The 16,326-nt window shown below is 52.9% G+C and overlaps 3 protein-coding genes across 3 annotated transcripts; all 3 read right to left on the bottom strand.

Annotated features, from left to right (window-relative positions):
- Positions 1-6,070: 6,070 nt before the first annotated feature.
- On the bottom strand, positions 6,071-7,351 carry LOC124612547. Its single transcript, XM_047140820.1, has one exon. It carries the CDS (start codon positions 7,349-7,351, stop codon positions 6,071-6,073), a length of 1,281 nt encoding a protein of 426 aa, XP_046996776.1.
- Positions 7,352-9,263: 1,912 nt separating this feature from the next.
- LOC124612545 lies at positions 9,264-10,922 on the bottom strand. The gene has a single exon (XM_047140817.1). The coding sequence runs from the start codon at positions 10,920-10,922 to the stop codon at positions 9,264-9,266; it is 1,659 nt and encodes a 552-aa protein (XP_046996773.1).
- Positions 10,923-11,221: 299 nt separating this feature from the next.
- Positions 11,222-13,420, bottom strand: LOC124612544. The gene has a single exon (XM_047140816.1). It carries the CDS (start codon positions 13,418-13,420, stop codon positions 11,222-11,224), a length of 2,199 nt encoding a protein of 732 aa, XP_046996772.1.
- Between the last annotated feature and the right edge of the window lie 2,906 nt (positions 13,421-16,326).

Genomic DNA, 16,326 nt, shown 5'->3' with positions numbered 1-16,326 from the left:
AAACACTTGTATGAATATCAAGAGTTCACATGGAAACTCAGTTCTAAGAATAGAAGGAAAAGGAGATGGGTGGAAGGAGTATATAGAGGGTCTATACAAGGGTGATGTACTAGAGGACAATATTATGGAAATGGAAGAGGATGTAGATGAAGATGAAATGGGAGATACGATACTGCGTGAAGAGTTTGACAGAGCACTGAAAGACCTGAGTCGAAACAAGGCCCCGGGAGTAGACAACATTCCATGAGAGCTACTGACGACCTTGGGTGAGCCAGTCCTGACAAAACTCTACCATCTGGTGAGCAAGATGTATGAGACAGGCGAAATAGCCTCAGACTTCAAGAGAAATATAATAATTCCAATCCCAAAGAAAGCAGGTGTTGACAGATGTGAAAATTACCGAACTATCGGCTTAATAAGTCACAGCTGCAAAATACTATCACGAATTCTTGACAGACGAATGGAAAAACTGGTAGAAGCCGATCTCGGGGAAGATCAGTTTGGATTAGGTAGAAATATTGAAACACGTGAGGCAATATTGACCTTACGACTTATCTTAGAAGAAACATTAAGGAAAGGCAAACCCACGTTTCTAGGATTTGTAGACTTAGAAAGCTTTTGACAATGTTGACTGGAATACTCTCTTTCAAATTCTAAAGGTGGCAGGGGTAAAATACAGGGAGCGAAAGGCTATTTACAATTTGTACAGAAACCAGATGGCAATTATAAGGGTCGATGGGCATGAAAGGGTAGCAGTGGTTGACAAGGGAGTGAGAGAGAGTTGTAGACTCTTCCATATGTTATTCAATCTGTATATTGAGCAAGCAGTAAAGGGAAAAAAAGAAAAATTCGGAGTAGGTATTAAAATCCATGGAGAAGAAATAAAAACTTTGAGGTTCGCCGATGACATTGTAATTCTTTCAGAGACAGCAAAGGACTTGGAAGTGCAGTTGAACGGAATGGACAGTGTCTTGAAAGGAGGATGTAAGGTGAACATCAACAAAAGCAAAACGAGGATAATGGAATGTAGTCAAATTAAGTCGGGTGATGCTGAGGGAATTAGAATATGAAATGAGACAAAGTAGTAAAGGAGTTATGCTACTTGGGGAAAAAAATAACTGATGATAGTCAAAGTAGAGAGGATATAAAATGTAGACTGGCAATGGCAAGGAAAGCGCTTCTGAAGAAGCGAAATTTGTTAACTTCGAGCATTGATTTAAGTGTCAGGAAGTTGTTTCTGAAAGTATTTGCGTGGAGTGTAGCAATGTATGGAAGTGAAACATGGACGATAACTAGTTTGGACAAGAAGAGAATAGAAGCTTTCGAAATGTGGTGCTTCAGAGGAATGCTGAAGATTAGATGGGTAGATCATATAACTAATGAGGAGGTATTGAATAGGATTGGGGTCTAAGAGAAGTTTGTGGCACAACTTGACCAGAAGAAGGGATCGGATGGTAGGACATGTTCTGAGGCATCAAGGGATCACCAATTTATTATTGGAGGGTAACGTGGGGGGTAAAAATCGTAGAGGGAGACCAAGAGATGAATACACTAAGCAGATTCAGAAGGATGTAAGTTGCAGTAGGTACTGGGAGATGAAGAAGCATGCACAGGATAGAGTAGCATGGAGAGCTGCATCAAACCAGTCTCAGGACTGAAGACCACAACAACCACAATAACGTAAAATATGGCACTGAAATTACAAATTTTCAACAACAGTAAAGATAATTACTACATGTTCCAGCATAAAGAATCTGAAGGTACGTCACACAGTAAATATACAATTGAATCCTTAGATGTCACATCAAGAGGAAGCAACAACATAAATAGTGCAGAGACCGTACTGGTGAGTGCCTGGCAAGTCAAAAGGCATTCATTACAGCTTACATCCCAAATCAAGGATGCAAATACAAATACATAAATTTTGAACTCTTTACAACCTATTCATTTAAGGATACTAATACCGCTAAAAAAACATACAAACTAGAAAGGTTATAAATCTATACTTGAGAATATCTATTCGTTACTATATCTGTTTAGTGGCTGAGGAGCTGTATTCATGATATAAGTCACTCAGAAACAGAGAAAAGTAAAAATAACTGTGCAGCGTCATTGCCATTATCTCCGCTCTATGACTGACTATGTTCTGAAAAAAAAAAAAAAATCAAGTTCCTCATAGAAATTAAATTTCTAGTTTTTGTTAGATTTGTGAAATAGTACTAAATTATCGTCTACGTTGTTAGCAGCGTGTCCTGTGTCGTTAATGAGAATACCTGCGGCAGATTTATTGCGGTGTTCTAACTACATGTATTTATACACTGGTGTGCAAAACTTAAGGACGAAAGTAACTTTCGCATGATATGTCATTGCCACGTATTATAGCTCGATTAAACTTGGACGACGCATAGAAAGGACTCCTACAGTACAGTACAGAAGGTAACTGAAAGAAATACGCGATAAGATGAACAGAAATAAGAGTTTTATTCAAAGATAACAATTAACTGATTCTCTACGATTTATGATAACCCCATGGAAATTATAAAAGGCAGACCATCCGACAGACTCCGCTATGTATGACATAGTAATAATCATCGCTGGCGTAGAGAATCAACTGAAAGTTTTGAAAGCAAGTAAATCACCAGGTCCGTATGGAATTGCAGTGTGGTTTTACAAACAGTATTTTGTGTCACTGGCTGCTTACCTAGCCAGTATTTGTCGCGAATCTCCCGCCCAGCAAAAAGTCCCAAGTGACTGGAAAAAAGCTCAGGCGACTCCTGTATATAAGAATGGTAAAGCAACGGACCCGAAAAATTACGGACCAATATCCCTAAGTTCGGTTTGCTGCGGAATCCTTGAACATATTCTCGGTTCAAATATATTAAACTTTCTTGAGATTGAGAAGCTTATGCCCTGCCCACGAATCAACACGGTTTAGAAAGTATCGCTCGTGCGAAACTCAGGTTGCCATTTTCTCACACGATATACTGCGAACTATGGATGAAGGGCAACAGGCAGGTTACATATTTCTAGATTTCTGGAAATCATTTGACACGGTGCTACACTCCAAGATGTTGACGAAGGTTATGGAATAAGTTCACATACATGTGAATAGCGCGAACACTCTTACATAATAGAAGTCAGTATGTTCTCCTGGACGGCAGGTGTTCATTAGAGACAAGAGTACCGTCAGCAGTGCTCCAGGAAAGCGTGGTAGAACCACTGTTGTTCTCTACATACGTAAATGATCCGGCGGGGAGCGTGGGCAGCAATTTGCGGTTGTTTGCTGATGATGCCGTGGTGTACGGTAAGGTGTCGAAGTTTAGTGACTGTAGGAAGATACAGGACGACTTAGAGAAAATTTCTAGTTGGTGTGATGAATGTGTGAATAAATGTGGAAAAATGTAAGTTAATGCGGGTGAGTAGAAAGGAAAAAAGCAATAATGTTCGGCTACAGTACTACTAGCGTCCTGCTTGACCCAGTCAAGTCGCTTAAATATCTGGAGGTGACATTGCAAAAAAATGGAACAAGCATCTGAGAACTGTGCTAGGGAAGGTGAATGGCCGACTTCGGTTTATTGGGAGAATTTTAGGAAAGAGTGGTTCACCTGTAAAGCAGACCGCATATAGGACGTTGGTGCGACCTATACTTGAGTAATTCTAGAGTGTTTGGGATCCGTACCAGATCGGATTGAAAGAAGACATCGAAGGAGTTGAGAGGCGGGCTGCTAGACTCTTGCCGGTAGGTGCGAACAACACACAAGTCTTACTGAGATGTTTCGCGAATTTAAATGGGACTCCCTAGAGGGAGGGAGGCGTAGTTTTCGAGAAACACTATTGAAAATATTTTGAGAACCGGCAGTTGAAGCTAACTGCAGCACGCCAACATATATTGTGCGTAAAGACCGCGAAGATACGATACGAGAATTTAGACCTCATTTGGAGGCTTATAGACAGTCGTTTATCCGTCGTTCTATTTGCGAGTAGAACTTGGAAAAGAATGACTAGTAGTCATACAGGGTACCCACCGCACGGTGGCTTGCGGTGTATCTACGCAGATGTAGATGTTTCTGTGCGCTCACCACGGACGACAACGCTTGCTGTGCAACGCGGCCTCATGCAGGCCACAAAGTCGGCGAGGAGTCTCGTGTTTAGGCGTTCCAAGCCGCGCCATCAGGGCTGACAACTGCATGTGGGCAAGCTGCAGTACGTCTCCCCACTGCCTCAGGGCTGACAACTGCATGTGGGCAAGCTGCAGTACGCCTCCCCACTGTATCAGGGCAGCCAACTGCATGTGGGCAAGCTGCAGTACGTCTCCCCACTGCCTCAGGGCTGATAACTGCATGTGGGCAAGCTGCAGTACGTCTCCCCACTGCATCAGGGCTGACAACTGCATGTGGGCAAGCTGCAGTACGTCTCCCCACTGCATCAGGGCTGACAACTGCATGTGGGCAAGCTGCAGTACGTCTCCCTACTGCCTCAGGGCTGACAACTGCATGTGGGCAAGCTGCAGTACGTCTCCCCACTGTATCAGGGCTGACAACTGCATGTGGGCAAGCTGCAGTACGTCTCCCCACTGCATCAGGGCTGACAACTGCATGTGGGCAAGCTCCAGTACGTCTCCCCACTGCATCAGGGCTGACAACTCCATGTGGGCAAGCTGCAGTACGTCTCCTCACTGCATCAGGGCTGACAACTGCATGTGGGCAAGCTGCAGTACGTCTCCCCACTGCCTCAGGGCTGATAACTGCATGTGGGCAAGCTTCAGTACGTCTCCCCATTGCATCAGGGCTGACAACTGCATGTGGGCAAGCTGCAGTACGTCTCCCCACTGCATCAGGGCTGACAACTGCATGTGGGCAAGCTGCAGTACGTCTCCCCACTGCCTCAGGGCTGACAACTGCATGTGGGCAAGCTGCAGTACGTCTCCCCACTGCATCAGGGCTGACAACTGCATGTGGGCAAGCTGCAGTACGTCTCCCCACTGCATCAGGGCTGACAACTGCATGTGGGCAAGCTGCAGTACGTCTCCCCACTGCATCAGGGCTGACAACTGCATGTGGGCAAGCTGCAGTACGTCTCCCCACTGCATCAGGGCTGACAACTGCATGTGGGCAAGCTGCAGTACGTCTCCCCACTGCATCAGGGCTGACAACTGGATGTGGGCAAGCTGCAGTACGTCTCCCCACTGCATCAGGGCTGACAACTGCATGTGGGCAAGCTGCAGTACGTCTCCCCACTGCATCAGGGCTGACAACAGCATGTGGGCAAGCTGCAGTACGTCTCCCCACTGCCTCAGGGCTGACAACTGCATGTGGGCAAGCTGCAGTACGTCTCCCCACTGTATCAGGGCTGACAACTGCATGTGGGCAAGCTGCAGTACGTCTCCCCACTGCATCAGGGCTGACAACTGCATGTGGGCAAGCTACAGTACGTCTCCCCACTGCATCAGGGCTGACAACTGCATGTGGGCAAGATGCAGTACGTCTCCCCACTGCCTCAGGGCTGACAACTGCATGTGGGCAAGCTGCAGTACGTCTCCCCACTGTATCAGGGCTGACAACTGCATGTGGGCAAGCTGCAGTACGTCTCCCCACTGTATCAGGGCTGACAACTGCATGTGGGCAAGCTGCAGTACGTCTCCCCACTGCATCAAGGCTGACAACTGCATGTGGGCAAGCTGCAGTACGTCTCCCCACTGCCTCAGGGCTGACAACTGCATGTGGGCAAGCTGCAGTACGTCTCCCCACTGTATCAGGGCTGACAACTGCATGTGGGCAAGCTGCAGTACGTCTCCCCACTGCATCAGGGCTGACAACGGCATGTGGGCAAGCTGCAGTACGTCTCCCCACTGCATCAGGGCTGACAACTGCATGTGGGCAAGCTGCAGTACGTCTCCCCACTGCCTCAGGGCTGACAACTGCATGTGGGCAAGCTGCAGTACGTCTCCCCACTGTATCAGGGCTGACAACTGCATGTGGGCAAGCTGCAGTACGTCTCCCCACTGCATCAGGACTGACAACTGCATGTGGGCAAGCTGCAGTACGTCTCCCCACTGCATCAGGGCTGACAACTATATGTGGGCAAGCTGCAGTACGTCTCCCCACTGTATCAGGGCTGACAACTGCATATGGGCAAGCTGCAGTACGTCTCCCCACTGTATAAGGGCTGACAACTGCATGTGGGCAAGCTGCAGTACGTCTCCCCACTGCATCAGGGCTGACAACTGCATGTGGGCAAGCTGCAGTACGTCTCCCCACTGCATCAGGGCTGACAACTGCATGTGGGCAAGCTGCAGTACGTCTCCCAACTGCATCAGGGTTGACAACTGCATGTGGGCAAGCTGCAGTACGTCTCCCCACTGCCTCAGGGCTGACAACTGCATGTGGGCAAGCTGCAGTACGTCTCCCCACTGTATCAGGGCTGACAACTGCATGTGGGCAAGCTGCAGTACGTCTCCCCACTGCATCAGGGCTGACAACTGCATGTGGGCAAGCTGCAGTACGTCTCCCCACTGCATCAGGGCTGACAACTGCATGTGGGCAAGCTGCAGTACGTCTCCCCACTGCCTCAGGGCTGACAACTGCATGTGGGCAAGCTGCAGTACGTCTCCCCACTGTATCAGGGCTGACAACTGCATGTGGGCAAGCTGCAGTACGTTTCCCCACTGCATCAGGGCTGACAACTGCATGTGGGCAAGCTGCAGTACGTCTCCCCACTGCCTCAGGGCTGACCACTGCATGTGGGCAAGCTGCAGTACGTCTCCCCACTGCCTCAATGCTGACAACTGCATGTGGGCAAGCTGCAGTGCGTCTCCCCACTGCATCAGGGCTGACAACTGCATGTGGGCAAGCTGCAGTACGTCTCCCCACTGCCTCAGGGCTGACAACTGCATGTGAGCAAGCTGCAGTACGTCTCCCCACTGTATCAGGGCTGACAACTGCATGTGGGCAAGCTGCAGTACGTCTCCCCACTGCATCAGGGCTGACAACTGCATGTGGGCAAGCTGCAGTACGTCTCCCCACTGCATCAGGGCTGACAACTGCATGTGGGCAAGATGCAGAACGTCTCCCCACTGCCTCAGGGCTGACAACTGCATGTGGGCAAGCTGCAGTACGTCTCCCCACTGTATCGGGGCTGACAACTGCATGTGGGCAAGCTGCAGTACGTCTCCCCACTGCATCAGGGCTGACAACTGCATGTGGGCAAGCTGCAGTACGTCTCCCCACTGCATCAGGGCTGACAACTGCATGTGGGCAAGCTGCAGTACGTCTCCCCACTGCATCAGGGCTGACAACTGCATGTGGGCAAGCTGCAGTACGTCTCCCCACTGCATCAGGGCTGACAAATGCATGTGGGCAAGCTGCAGTACGTCTCCCCACTGTATCAGGGCTGACAACTGCATGTGGGCAAGCTGCAGTACGTCTCCCCACTGCATCAGGGCTTACAACTGCATGTGGGCAAGCTGCAGTACGTCTCCCCACTGCATCAGGGCTGACAACTGCATGTGGGCAAGCTGCAGTACGTCTCCCCACTGCCTCAGGGCTGACAACTGCATGTGGGCAAGCTGCAGTACGTCTCCCCACTGCCTCAGGGCTGACAACTGCATGTGGGCAAGCTGCAGTACGTCTCTCCACTGCATCAGGGCTGACAACTGCATGTGTGGCAAGCTGCAGTACGTCTCCCCACTGCATCAGGGCTGACAACTGCATCTGGGCAAGCTGCAGTACGTCTCCCCACTGCATCAGGGCTGACAACTGCATGTGGGCAAGCTGCAGTACGTCTCCCCACTGCATCAGGGCTGACAACTGCATGTGGGCAAGCTGCAGTACGTCTCCCCACTGCCTCAGGGCTGACAACTGATTGTGGGCAAGCTGCAGTACGTCTCCCCACCGTATCAGGGCTGACAACTGCATGTGGGCAAGCTGCAGTACGTCTCCCCACTGCATCAGGGCTGACAACTGCATGTGGGCAAGCTGCAGTACGTCTCCCCACTGCATCAGGGCTGACTACTGCATGTGGGCAAGCTGCAGTACGTCTCCCCACTGCATCAGGGCTGACAACTGCATGTGGGCAAGCTGCAGTACGTCTCCCTACTGCCTCAGGGCTGACAACTGCATGTGGGCAAGCTGCAGTACGTCTCCCCACAGTATCAGGGCTGACAACTGCATGTGGGCAAGCTGCAGTACGTCTCCCCACAGTATCAGGGCTGACAACTGCATGTGGGCAAGCTGCAGTACGTCTCCCCACTGTATCAGGGCTGACAACTGCGTGTGGGCAAGCTGCAGTACGTCTCCCCACTGCATCAGGGCTGACAACTGCATGTGGGCAAGCTGCAGTACGTCTCCCCACTGTATCAGGGCTGACAACTGCATGTGGGCAAGCTGCAGTACGTCTCCCCACTGCATCAGGGCTGACAACTGCATGTGGGCAAGCTGCAGTACGTCTCCAAACTGCATCAGGGCTGACAACTGCATGTGGGCAAGGTGCAGTACGTCTCCCCACTGCCTCAGGACTAACAACTGCATGTGGGCATGCTTCAGTACGTCTCCCCACTGTATCAGGGCTGACAACTGCATGTGGGCAAGCTGCAGTACGTCTCCCCACTGCATCAGGGCTGACAACTGCATGTGGGCAAGCTGCAGTACGTCTCCCCACTGCATCAGGGCTGACAACTGCATGTGGGCAAGCTGCAGTACGTCTCCCCACTGCATCAGGGCCGACAACTGCATGTGGGCAAGCTGCAGTACGTCTCCCCACTGCATCAGGGCTGACAACTGCATGTGGGCAAGCTGCAGTACGTCTCCCCACTGTATCAGGGCTGACAACTGCATGTGAGCAAGCTGCAGTACGTCTCCCCACTGCATCAGGGCTGACAACTGCATTTGGGCAAGCTGCAGTACGTCTCCCCACTGTATCAGGGCTGACAACTGCATGTGGGCAAGCTGCAGTACGTCTCCCCACTGCATCAGGGCTGACAACTGCATGTGGGCAAGCTGCAGTACGTCTCCCCACTGCATCAGGGCTGACAACTGCATGTGGGCAAGCTGCAGTACGTCTCCCTACTGCATCAGGGCTGACAACTGCATGTGGGCAAGCTGCAGTACGTCTCCCCACTGCATCAGGGCTGACAACTGCATGTGGGCAAGCTGCAGTACGTCTCCCCACTGCATCAGGGCTGACAACTGCATGTGGGCAAGCTGCAGTACGTCTCCCCACTGCATCAGGGCTGACAACTGCATGTGGGCAAGCTGCAGTACGTCTCCCTACTGCATCAGGGCTGACAACTGCATGTGGGCAAGCTGCAGTACGTCTCCCCACTGCATCAGGGCTGACAACTGCATGTGGGCAAGCTGCAGTACGTCTCCCCACTGCATCAGGGCTGACAACTGCATGTGGGCAAGCTGCAGTACGTCTCCCCACTGCATCAGGGCTGACAACTGCATGTGGGCAAGCTGCAGTACGTCTCCCCACTGCATCAGGGCTGACAACTGCATGTGGGCAAGCTGCAGTACGTCTCCCCACTGCATCAGGGCTGACAACTGCATGTGGGCAAGCTGCAGTACGTCTCCCCACTGCATCAGGGCTGACAACTGCATGTGGGCAAGCTGCAGTACGTCACCCCACTGCCTCAGGGCTGACAACTGCATGTGGGCAAGCTGCAGTACGTCTCCCCACTGGATCAGGGCTGACAAGTGCATGTGGGCAAGCTGCAGTACGTCTCCCCACTGCATCAGGGCTGACAACTGCATGTGGGCAAGCTGCAGTACGTCTCCCCACTGTATCAGGGCTGACAACTGCATGTGGTCAAGCTGCAGTACGTCTCCCCACTGCATCAGGGCTGACAACTGCATCTGGGCAAGCTGCAGTACGTCTCCCCACTGCATCAGGGCTGACAACTGCATGTGGGCAAGCTGCAGTACGTCTCCCCACTGCATCAGGGCTGACAACTGCATGTGGGCAAGCTGCAGTACGTCTCCCCACTGCATCAGGGCTGACAACTGCATGTGGGCAAGCTGCAGTACGTCTCCCCACTGCATCAGGGCTGACAACTGCATGTGGGCAAGCTGCAGTACGTCTCCCCACTGCATCAGGGCTGACAACTGCATGTGGGCAAGCTGCAGTACGTCTCCCCACTGCATCAGGGCTGACAACTGCATGTGGGCAAGCTGCAGTACGTCTCCCCACTGCATCAGGGCTGACAACTGCATGTGGGCAAGCTGCAGTACGTCTCCCCACTGCATCAGGGCTGAAAACTGCATGTGGGCAAGCTGCAGTACGTCTCCCCACTGCCTCAGGGCTGACAACTGCATGTGGGCAAGCTGCAGTACGTCTCCCCACTGTATCACGGCTGACAACTGCATGTGAGCAAGCTGCAGTACGTCTCCCCACTGCATCAGGGTTGACAACTGCATGTGGGCAAGCTGCAGTACGTCTCCCCACTGCCACAGGGCTGACAACTGCATGTGGGCAAGCTGCAGTACGTCTGCCCACTGCCTCAGGGCTGACAACTGCATGTGGGCAAGCTGCAGTGCGTCTCCCCACTGCATCAGGGCTGACAACTGCATGTGGGCAAGCTGCAGTACGTCTCCCCACTGCCTCAGGGCTGACAACTGCATGTGGGCAAGCTGTAGTACGTCTCCCCACTGCATCAGGGCTGACAACTGCATGTGGGCAAGCTGCAGTACGTCTCCCCACTGCGTCAGGGCTGACAACTGCATGGGGGCAAGCTGCAGTACGTCTCCCCACTGCATCAGGGCTGACAACTGCATGCGGGCAAGCTGCAGTACGTCTCCCCACTGCCTCAGGGCTGACAACTGCATGTGGGCAAGCTGCAGTACGTCTCCCCACTGTATCAGGGCTGACAACTGCATGTGGGCAAGCTGCAGTACGTCTCCCCACTGCATCAGGGCTGACAACTGCATGTGGGCAAGCTGCAGTACGTCTCCCCACTGCCTCAGGGCTGAAACTGCATGTGGGCAAGCTGCGGTACGTCTCCCCACTGCCTCAGGGCTGACAACTGCATGTGGGCAAGCTGCAGTACGTCTCCCCACTGCATCAGGGCTGACAACTGCATGTGGGCAAGCTGCAGTACGTCTCCCCACTGCATCAGGGCTGACAACTGCATGTGGGCAAGCTGCAGTACGTCTCCCTACTGCATCAGGGCTGACAACTGCATGTGGGCAAGCTGCAGTACGTCTCCCCACTGCATCAGGGCTGACAACTACATGTGGGCAAGCTGCAGTACGTCTCCCCACTGCCTCAGGGCTGACAACTGCATGGGGGCAAGCTGCAGTACGTCTCCCCACTGCATCAGTACTGACAACTGCATGTGGGCAAGCTGCAGTACGTCTCCCCACTGCATCAGGGCTGACAACTGCATGTGGGCAAGCTGCAGTACGTCTCCCCACTGCCTCAGGGCTGACAACTGCATGTGGGCAAGCTGCAGTACGGCTCCCCACTGCCTCAGGGCTGACAACTGCATGTGGGCAAGCTGCAGTACGTCTCCCCACTGCCTCAGGGCTGACAACTGCATGTGGGCAAGCTGCAGTACGTCTCCCCACTTCATCAGCGCTGACAACTGCATGTGGGCAAGCTGCAGTACGTCTCCCCACTGCATCAGGGCTGACAACTGCATATGGGCAAGCTGCAGAACGTCTCCCCACTGCATCAGGGCTGACAACTGCATGTGGGCAAGCTGCAGTACGTCTCCCCACTGCCTCAGGGCTGACAACTGCATGTGGGCAAGCTGCAGTACGTCTCCCCACTGCATCAGGGCTGACAACTGCATGTGGGCAAGCTGCAGTACGTCTCCCCACTGCATCAGGGCTGACAACTGCATGTGGGCAAGCTGCAGTACGTCTCCCCACTGTATCAGGGCTGACAACTGCATGTGGGCAAGCTGCGGTACGTCTCCCCACTGTATCAGGGCTGACAACTGCATGTGGGCAAGCTGCAGTACGTCTCCCCACTGCATCAGGGCTGACAACTGCATGTGGGCAAGCTGCAGTACGTCTCCCCACTGTATCAGGGCTGACAACTGCATGTGGGCAAGCTGCAGTACGTCTCCCCACTGAATCAGGGCTGACAACTGGATGTGGGCAAGCTGCAGTACGTCTCCCCACTGCATCAGGGCTGACAACTGCATGTGGGCAAGCTGCAGTACGTCTCCCCACTGCATCAGGGCTGACAACTGCATGTGGGCAAGCTGCAGTACGTCTCCCCACTGCCTCAGGGCTGACAACTGCATGAGGGCAAGCTGCAGTACGTCTCCCCACTGCATCAGGGCTGACAACTGCATGTGGGCAAGCTGCAGTACGTCTCCCCACTGTATCAGGGCTGACAACTGCATGTGGGCAAGCTGCAGTACGTCTCCCCACTGCATCAGGGCTGACAACTGAATGTGGGCAAGCTGCAGTACGTCTCCCCACTGCCTCAGGGCTGACAACTGCATGTGGGCAAGCTGCAGTACGTCTCCCCACAGCATCAGGGCTGACAACTGCATGTGGGCAAGCTGCAGGACGTCTCCCCACTGCCTCAGGGCTGACAACTGCATGTGGGCAAGCTGCAGTACGTCTCCCCACTGCATCAGGGCTGACAACTGCATGTGGGCAAGCTGCAGTACGTCTCCCCCCTGTATCAGGGCTGACAACTGCATGTGGGCAAGCTGCAGTACGTCTCCCCACTGCATCAGGGCTGACAACTGCATGTCGGCATGCTGCAGTACGTCTCCCCACTGCCTCAGGGCTGACAACTGCATGTGGGCAAGCTGCAGTACGTCTCCCCACTGCATCAGGGCTGACAACTGCATGTGGGCAAGCTGCAGTACGTCTCCCCACTGCCTCAGGGCTGACAACTGCATGTGGGCAAGCTGCAGTACGTCTCCCCACTGCATCAGGGCTGACAGCTGCATGTGGGCAAGCTGCAGTACGTCTCCCCACTGCCTCAGGGCTGACAACTGCATGTGGGCAAGCTGCAGTACGTCTACCCACTGTATCAGGGCTGACAACTGCATGTGGGCAAGCTGCAGTACGTCTCCCCACTGCATCAGGGCTGACAACTGCATGTGGGCAAGCTGCAGTACGTCTCCCCACTGCCTCAGGGCTGACAACTGCATGTGGGCAAGCTGCAGTTCGTCTCCCCACTGCCTCAGGGCTGACAACTGCATGTGGGCAAGCTGCAGTACGTCTCCCCACTGCCTCAGGGCTGACAACTGCATGTGGGCAAGCTGCAGTACGTCTCCCCACTGCATCAGGGCTGACAACTGCATGTGGGCAAGCTGCAGTACGTCTCCCCACTGCCTCAGGGCTGACAACTGCATGTGGGCAAGCTGCAGTACGTCTCCCCACTGCATCAGGGCTGACAACTGCATGTGGGCAAGCTGCAGTACGTCTCCCCACTGCCTCAGGGCTGACAACTGCATGTGGGCAAGCTGCAGTACGTCTCCCCACTGCATCAGGGCTGACAACTGCATGTGGGCAAGCTGCAGTGCGCGTCCCCACTGCACCCAGGCCTGCTCGATGGGAAAGGGCAGGCCGATCCTCGCGCCGAAAATCCTATCGTTCAAGACTCCATTTGCGCTATTCGATGAAATCGCGTGCTGTCATCCATAAAAATGAGGGCCGAATTCGCCGCTGGAAAGTCGCACGCGGGGAAGGAGTGCTGTGTCACACTAACACTAATCGGTGAGCGAAGCGTGGTGAAAGATTTGGAGGTCAGTACGCCCGTTCAACATCACGCGCCTCCCACACCGTCACGCCTAGAAGCAAAGCGGCCACGTTCGCCACATACCTGGACGTATTCTCGTATGTCGCCAAGTAGTCCATTCGTCGTGGTGTGTGGAGGCATCATTAAAATTGCTTGAGCGTACTGATCTCGACGTCTTTCAGCACGGTACACTCCCTGGCCATTGTTACTTTCACACTGCTCTCATTCCCCATGTGCGTCATTTCAGGGATGCATTGGGCTCTGGTTTCATTTTTATGGATGGCAATGTGCGACCGCATGGAAGAGCGCAGGTGGAGGCTAGCTCATGAAACGAGAGGGTATTCGGTGAATGAACGGTCCTGCCCTTACCCCCGACTTAAATCGCACCCAGCACCGATCGGATGCATTGGGGAGTCGTACTGCAGTCCGTCGACATGCACCAACGTCGATCCAGCAGCCGGCCGCTCTGGCCGATCGTTTCTAGGCGCTTTGGTCTGGAATCGCGCTGCTGCTACCGCCGCAGGTTTCCAATCCTGCCTCGGGCAAGGATGTGTGTGGTGTCCTTAGGTTAGTTAGGTTTAAATAGTTCTAAGTCTAGGGGACTGATGATTTCAGATGTGAAGCCCCATAGTGCTTAGAGCCAATCGAACCATTTGATCCAGCAGTTGTCAGCCACAGTGCTGGAAAAATGGAATGCCCAACCGCAAGTACTCCTTGGTGGCCTTGTGGCCAGCATGAGGGCTCGCTGGTGAACACACAGTGCCGTCATTCGTGATCACACCCGCTATTAAGAACTATGTCCTGCCTATTGTTCTGCTCAGGGCCCGTATGAAATTGCTGTGACATCAGAGTAATTATTGTCTTTGAATAAAACTGTCATTCCTATACCTGTCATGACGTACTACTTTGAGTTAACATCTGTACTAAACTGTAGCACTTATTTCTATGTACGGACCTACTTTCATCAAGCTACATTACTTGTCAACGAGGCATCAGGTGAAAGATGCTTTCGTCCTTAAGTTTTGCACACCGTAATATTCATCCATTCTGATCATATAATATACTGACCATTCATTGTACTGCAGTTCGCAGACGCCCGAACTGAATTTGCCTTTGTTGATGTTGTGTCGTTTGAAGATCGGGATCCCATATCAATGTTGGTACTGCACGCTGGAACAAGTGAGGAAATCCACTGCCTGACGGAGCAACGAATGGCAGACGTCGGCGAAGACACTTCCTGAAGCGGTTCCACACGCCGCCGCTGCTGGACTCCTGCTTACGTCACAGTGCTGTATCGATCGGCCCACTCTGTACGCATCGCTTCTGACGACAACGTCGTCTTAGTTAGTTCCAGAAGAGCTAGTTGCGTTAGGAGCCAGAACAGTGCATGAGCGGTGTAGTCAACTGTACGTTGTACGTTGATGTAAGACTATCATTCGGTGTAGAATTAACTGCTCACTGTTAAGTGACAGCAACCGTAACGAATACATATGATCTACACCGATCAGCCAGAACATTATGACCACCTACCTAGTAGGCGGTATGTGCACCTCAGGCACGGATAACAGCGGCGACGTGTCGAGACACGGAAGCAATGAGGCCTCGGTTGGTTGCTGGAGGGAGTTGCCACCACATCTGCACACTTAGCCCGCATAATTCCCGTAGATTCCAGGGAAGTGAGCGATGAGTTCTGACGCCACGTTCAGTCACATCTCAGGTGTGTTCGATCGGGTTTATATCTGGCGAGTTGGATGGCCAGTACATCAACTGGAACTCCTCACTGCGTTCCTCGAAATACTCCCTCACACTCCTGGCTTTGTGACATGGTGCATTATCTTGTTGAAAAATGCCACTGCCGCCGGGAAACATGATCGCCATCAAGGGGTGTACGTGATCTGCTATGATACTCCTTGGCCGCCATAGTGCCGTGTGCGATCTCTAGTTGACCCAAGGTTTCCCACGTGAATGTTCCCGACAGCATGATGGAACCGCCGCCAGCTTATCTCCGCCCTACAGCACAGGTGTCGAGGATCTGTTCCCTTGGAAAACGACGGATGAGGAATGAGGAAGAAGGTATCGGCATTCTTCAGACCGTGCAACGCTCTGCAACTGCGCCAAAGTCCACTGCCGAAGGTAAAGTGCCCATTTCAGTCCTATTAGCCGATGTCGTGTTTTAATGTTGGCACACGCATAGGTCGTCGGCTGCAGAGGCCCTTGTTAGGAGCGTTCGGTACTCTGTGTGTTCAGACAGACCTGTACTCTGCCCACCATTACAGTTCAATGTCAGTTCTACAACAGTTCGCGCCTGTTCTGTTTTATCAGTCTGCGCAGCCTACGACGTCCGACATCTGTAGTGAGGGATGGTCGCCTATCCCCACGACGCCTGGATGTGGTACCACCTTGCTGTCACGTGTTGAAGACACTCACCACGGCTGTCCTCGAACACCCACAAGCCGTGAAGTTTCCGAAATGCTCGTGCCAAGCTACCGGGCCATCACAATCTGCCCTCGGTCAAACTCAGACTGTTCGCGTACCTCCCCCACTCTACACACGGACAGCACGCTCACTGACAACATGAGGCATCCGTGTGTCTGACTGGTAGCAGTCGTACCTCGCCAGCTA

This window comes from Schistocerca americana, chromosome 4 (assembly GCF_021461395.2).
Source record: "Schistocerca americana isolate TAMUIC-IGC-003095 chromosome 4, iqSchAmer2.1, whole genome shotgun sequence".
NCBI classification, from domain to species: Eukaryota; Metazoa; Arthropoda; class Insecta; order Orthoptera; family Acrididae; genus Schistocerca; species Schistocerca americana.
The sequence above is the reverse complement of the archived record's forward strand: the minus strand, read 5'-3'. Positions and strand labels throughout refer to the sequence as shown.

What these genes read in the sequence shown, in the direction of transcription:
- LOC124612544 (XM_047140816.1), bottom strand. Translation starts at nt 13,420, where the DNA reads ATGCAGTTGTCAGCCCTGAGGCAGTGGGGAGACGTACTGCAGCTTGCC.
- LOC124612545 (XM_047140817.1), bottom strand. Translation starts at nt 10,922, where the DNA reads ATGCAGTTGTCAGCCCTGATGCAGTGGGGAGACGTACTGCAGCTTGCC.
- LOC124612547 (XM_047140820.1), bottom strand. Translation starts at nt 7,351, where the DNA reads ATGCATTTGTCAGCCCTGATGCAGTGGGGAGACGTACTGCAGCTTGCC.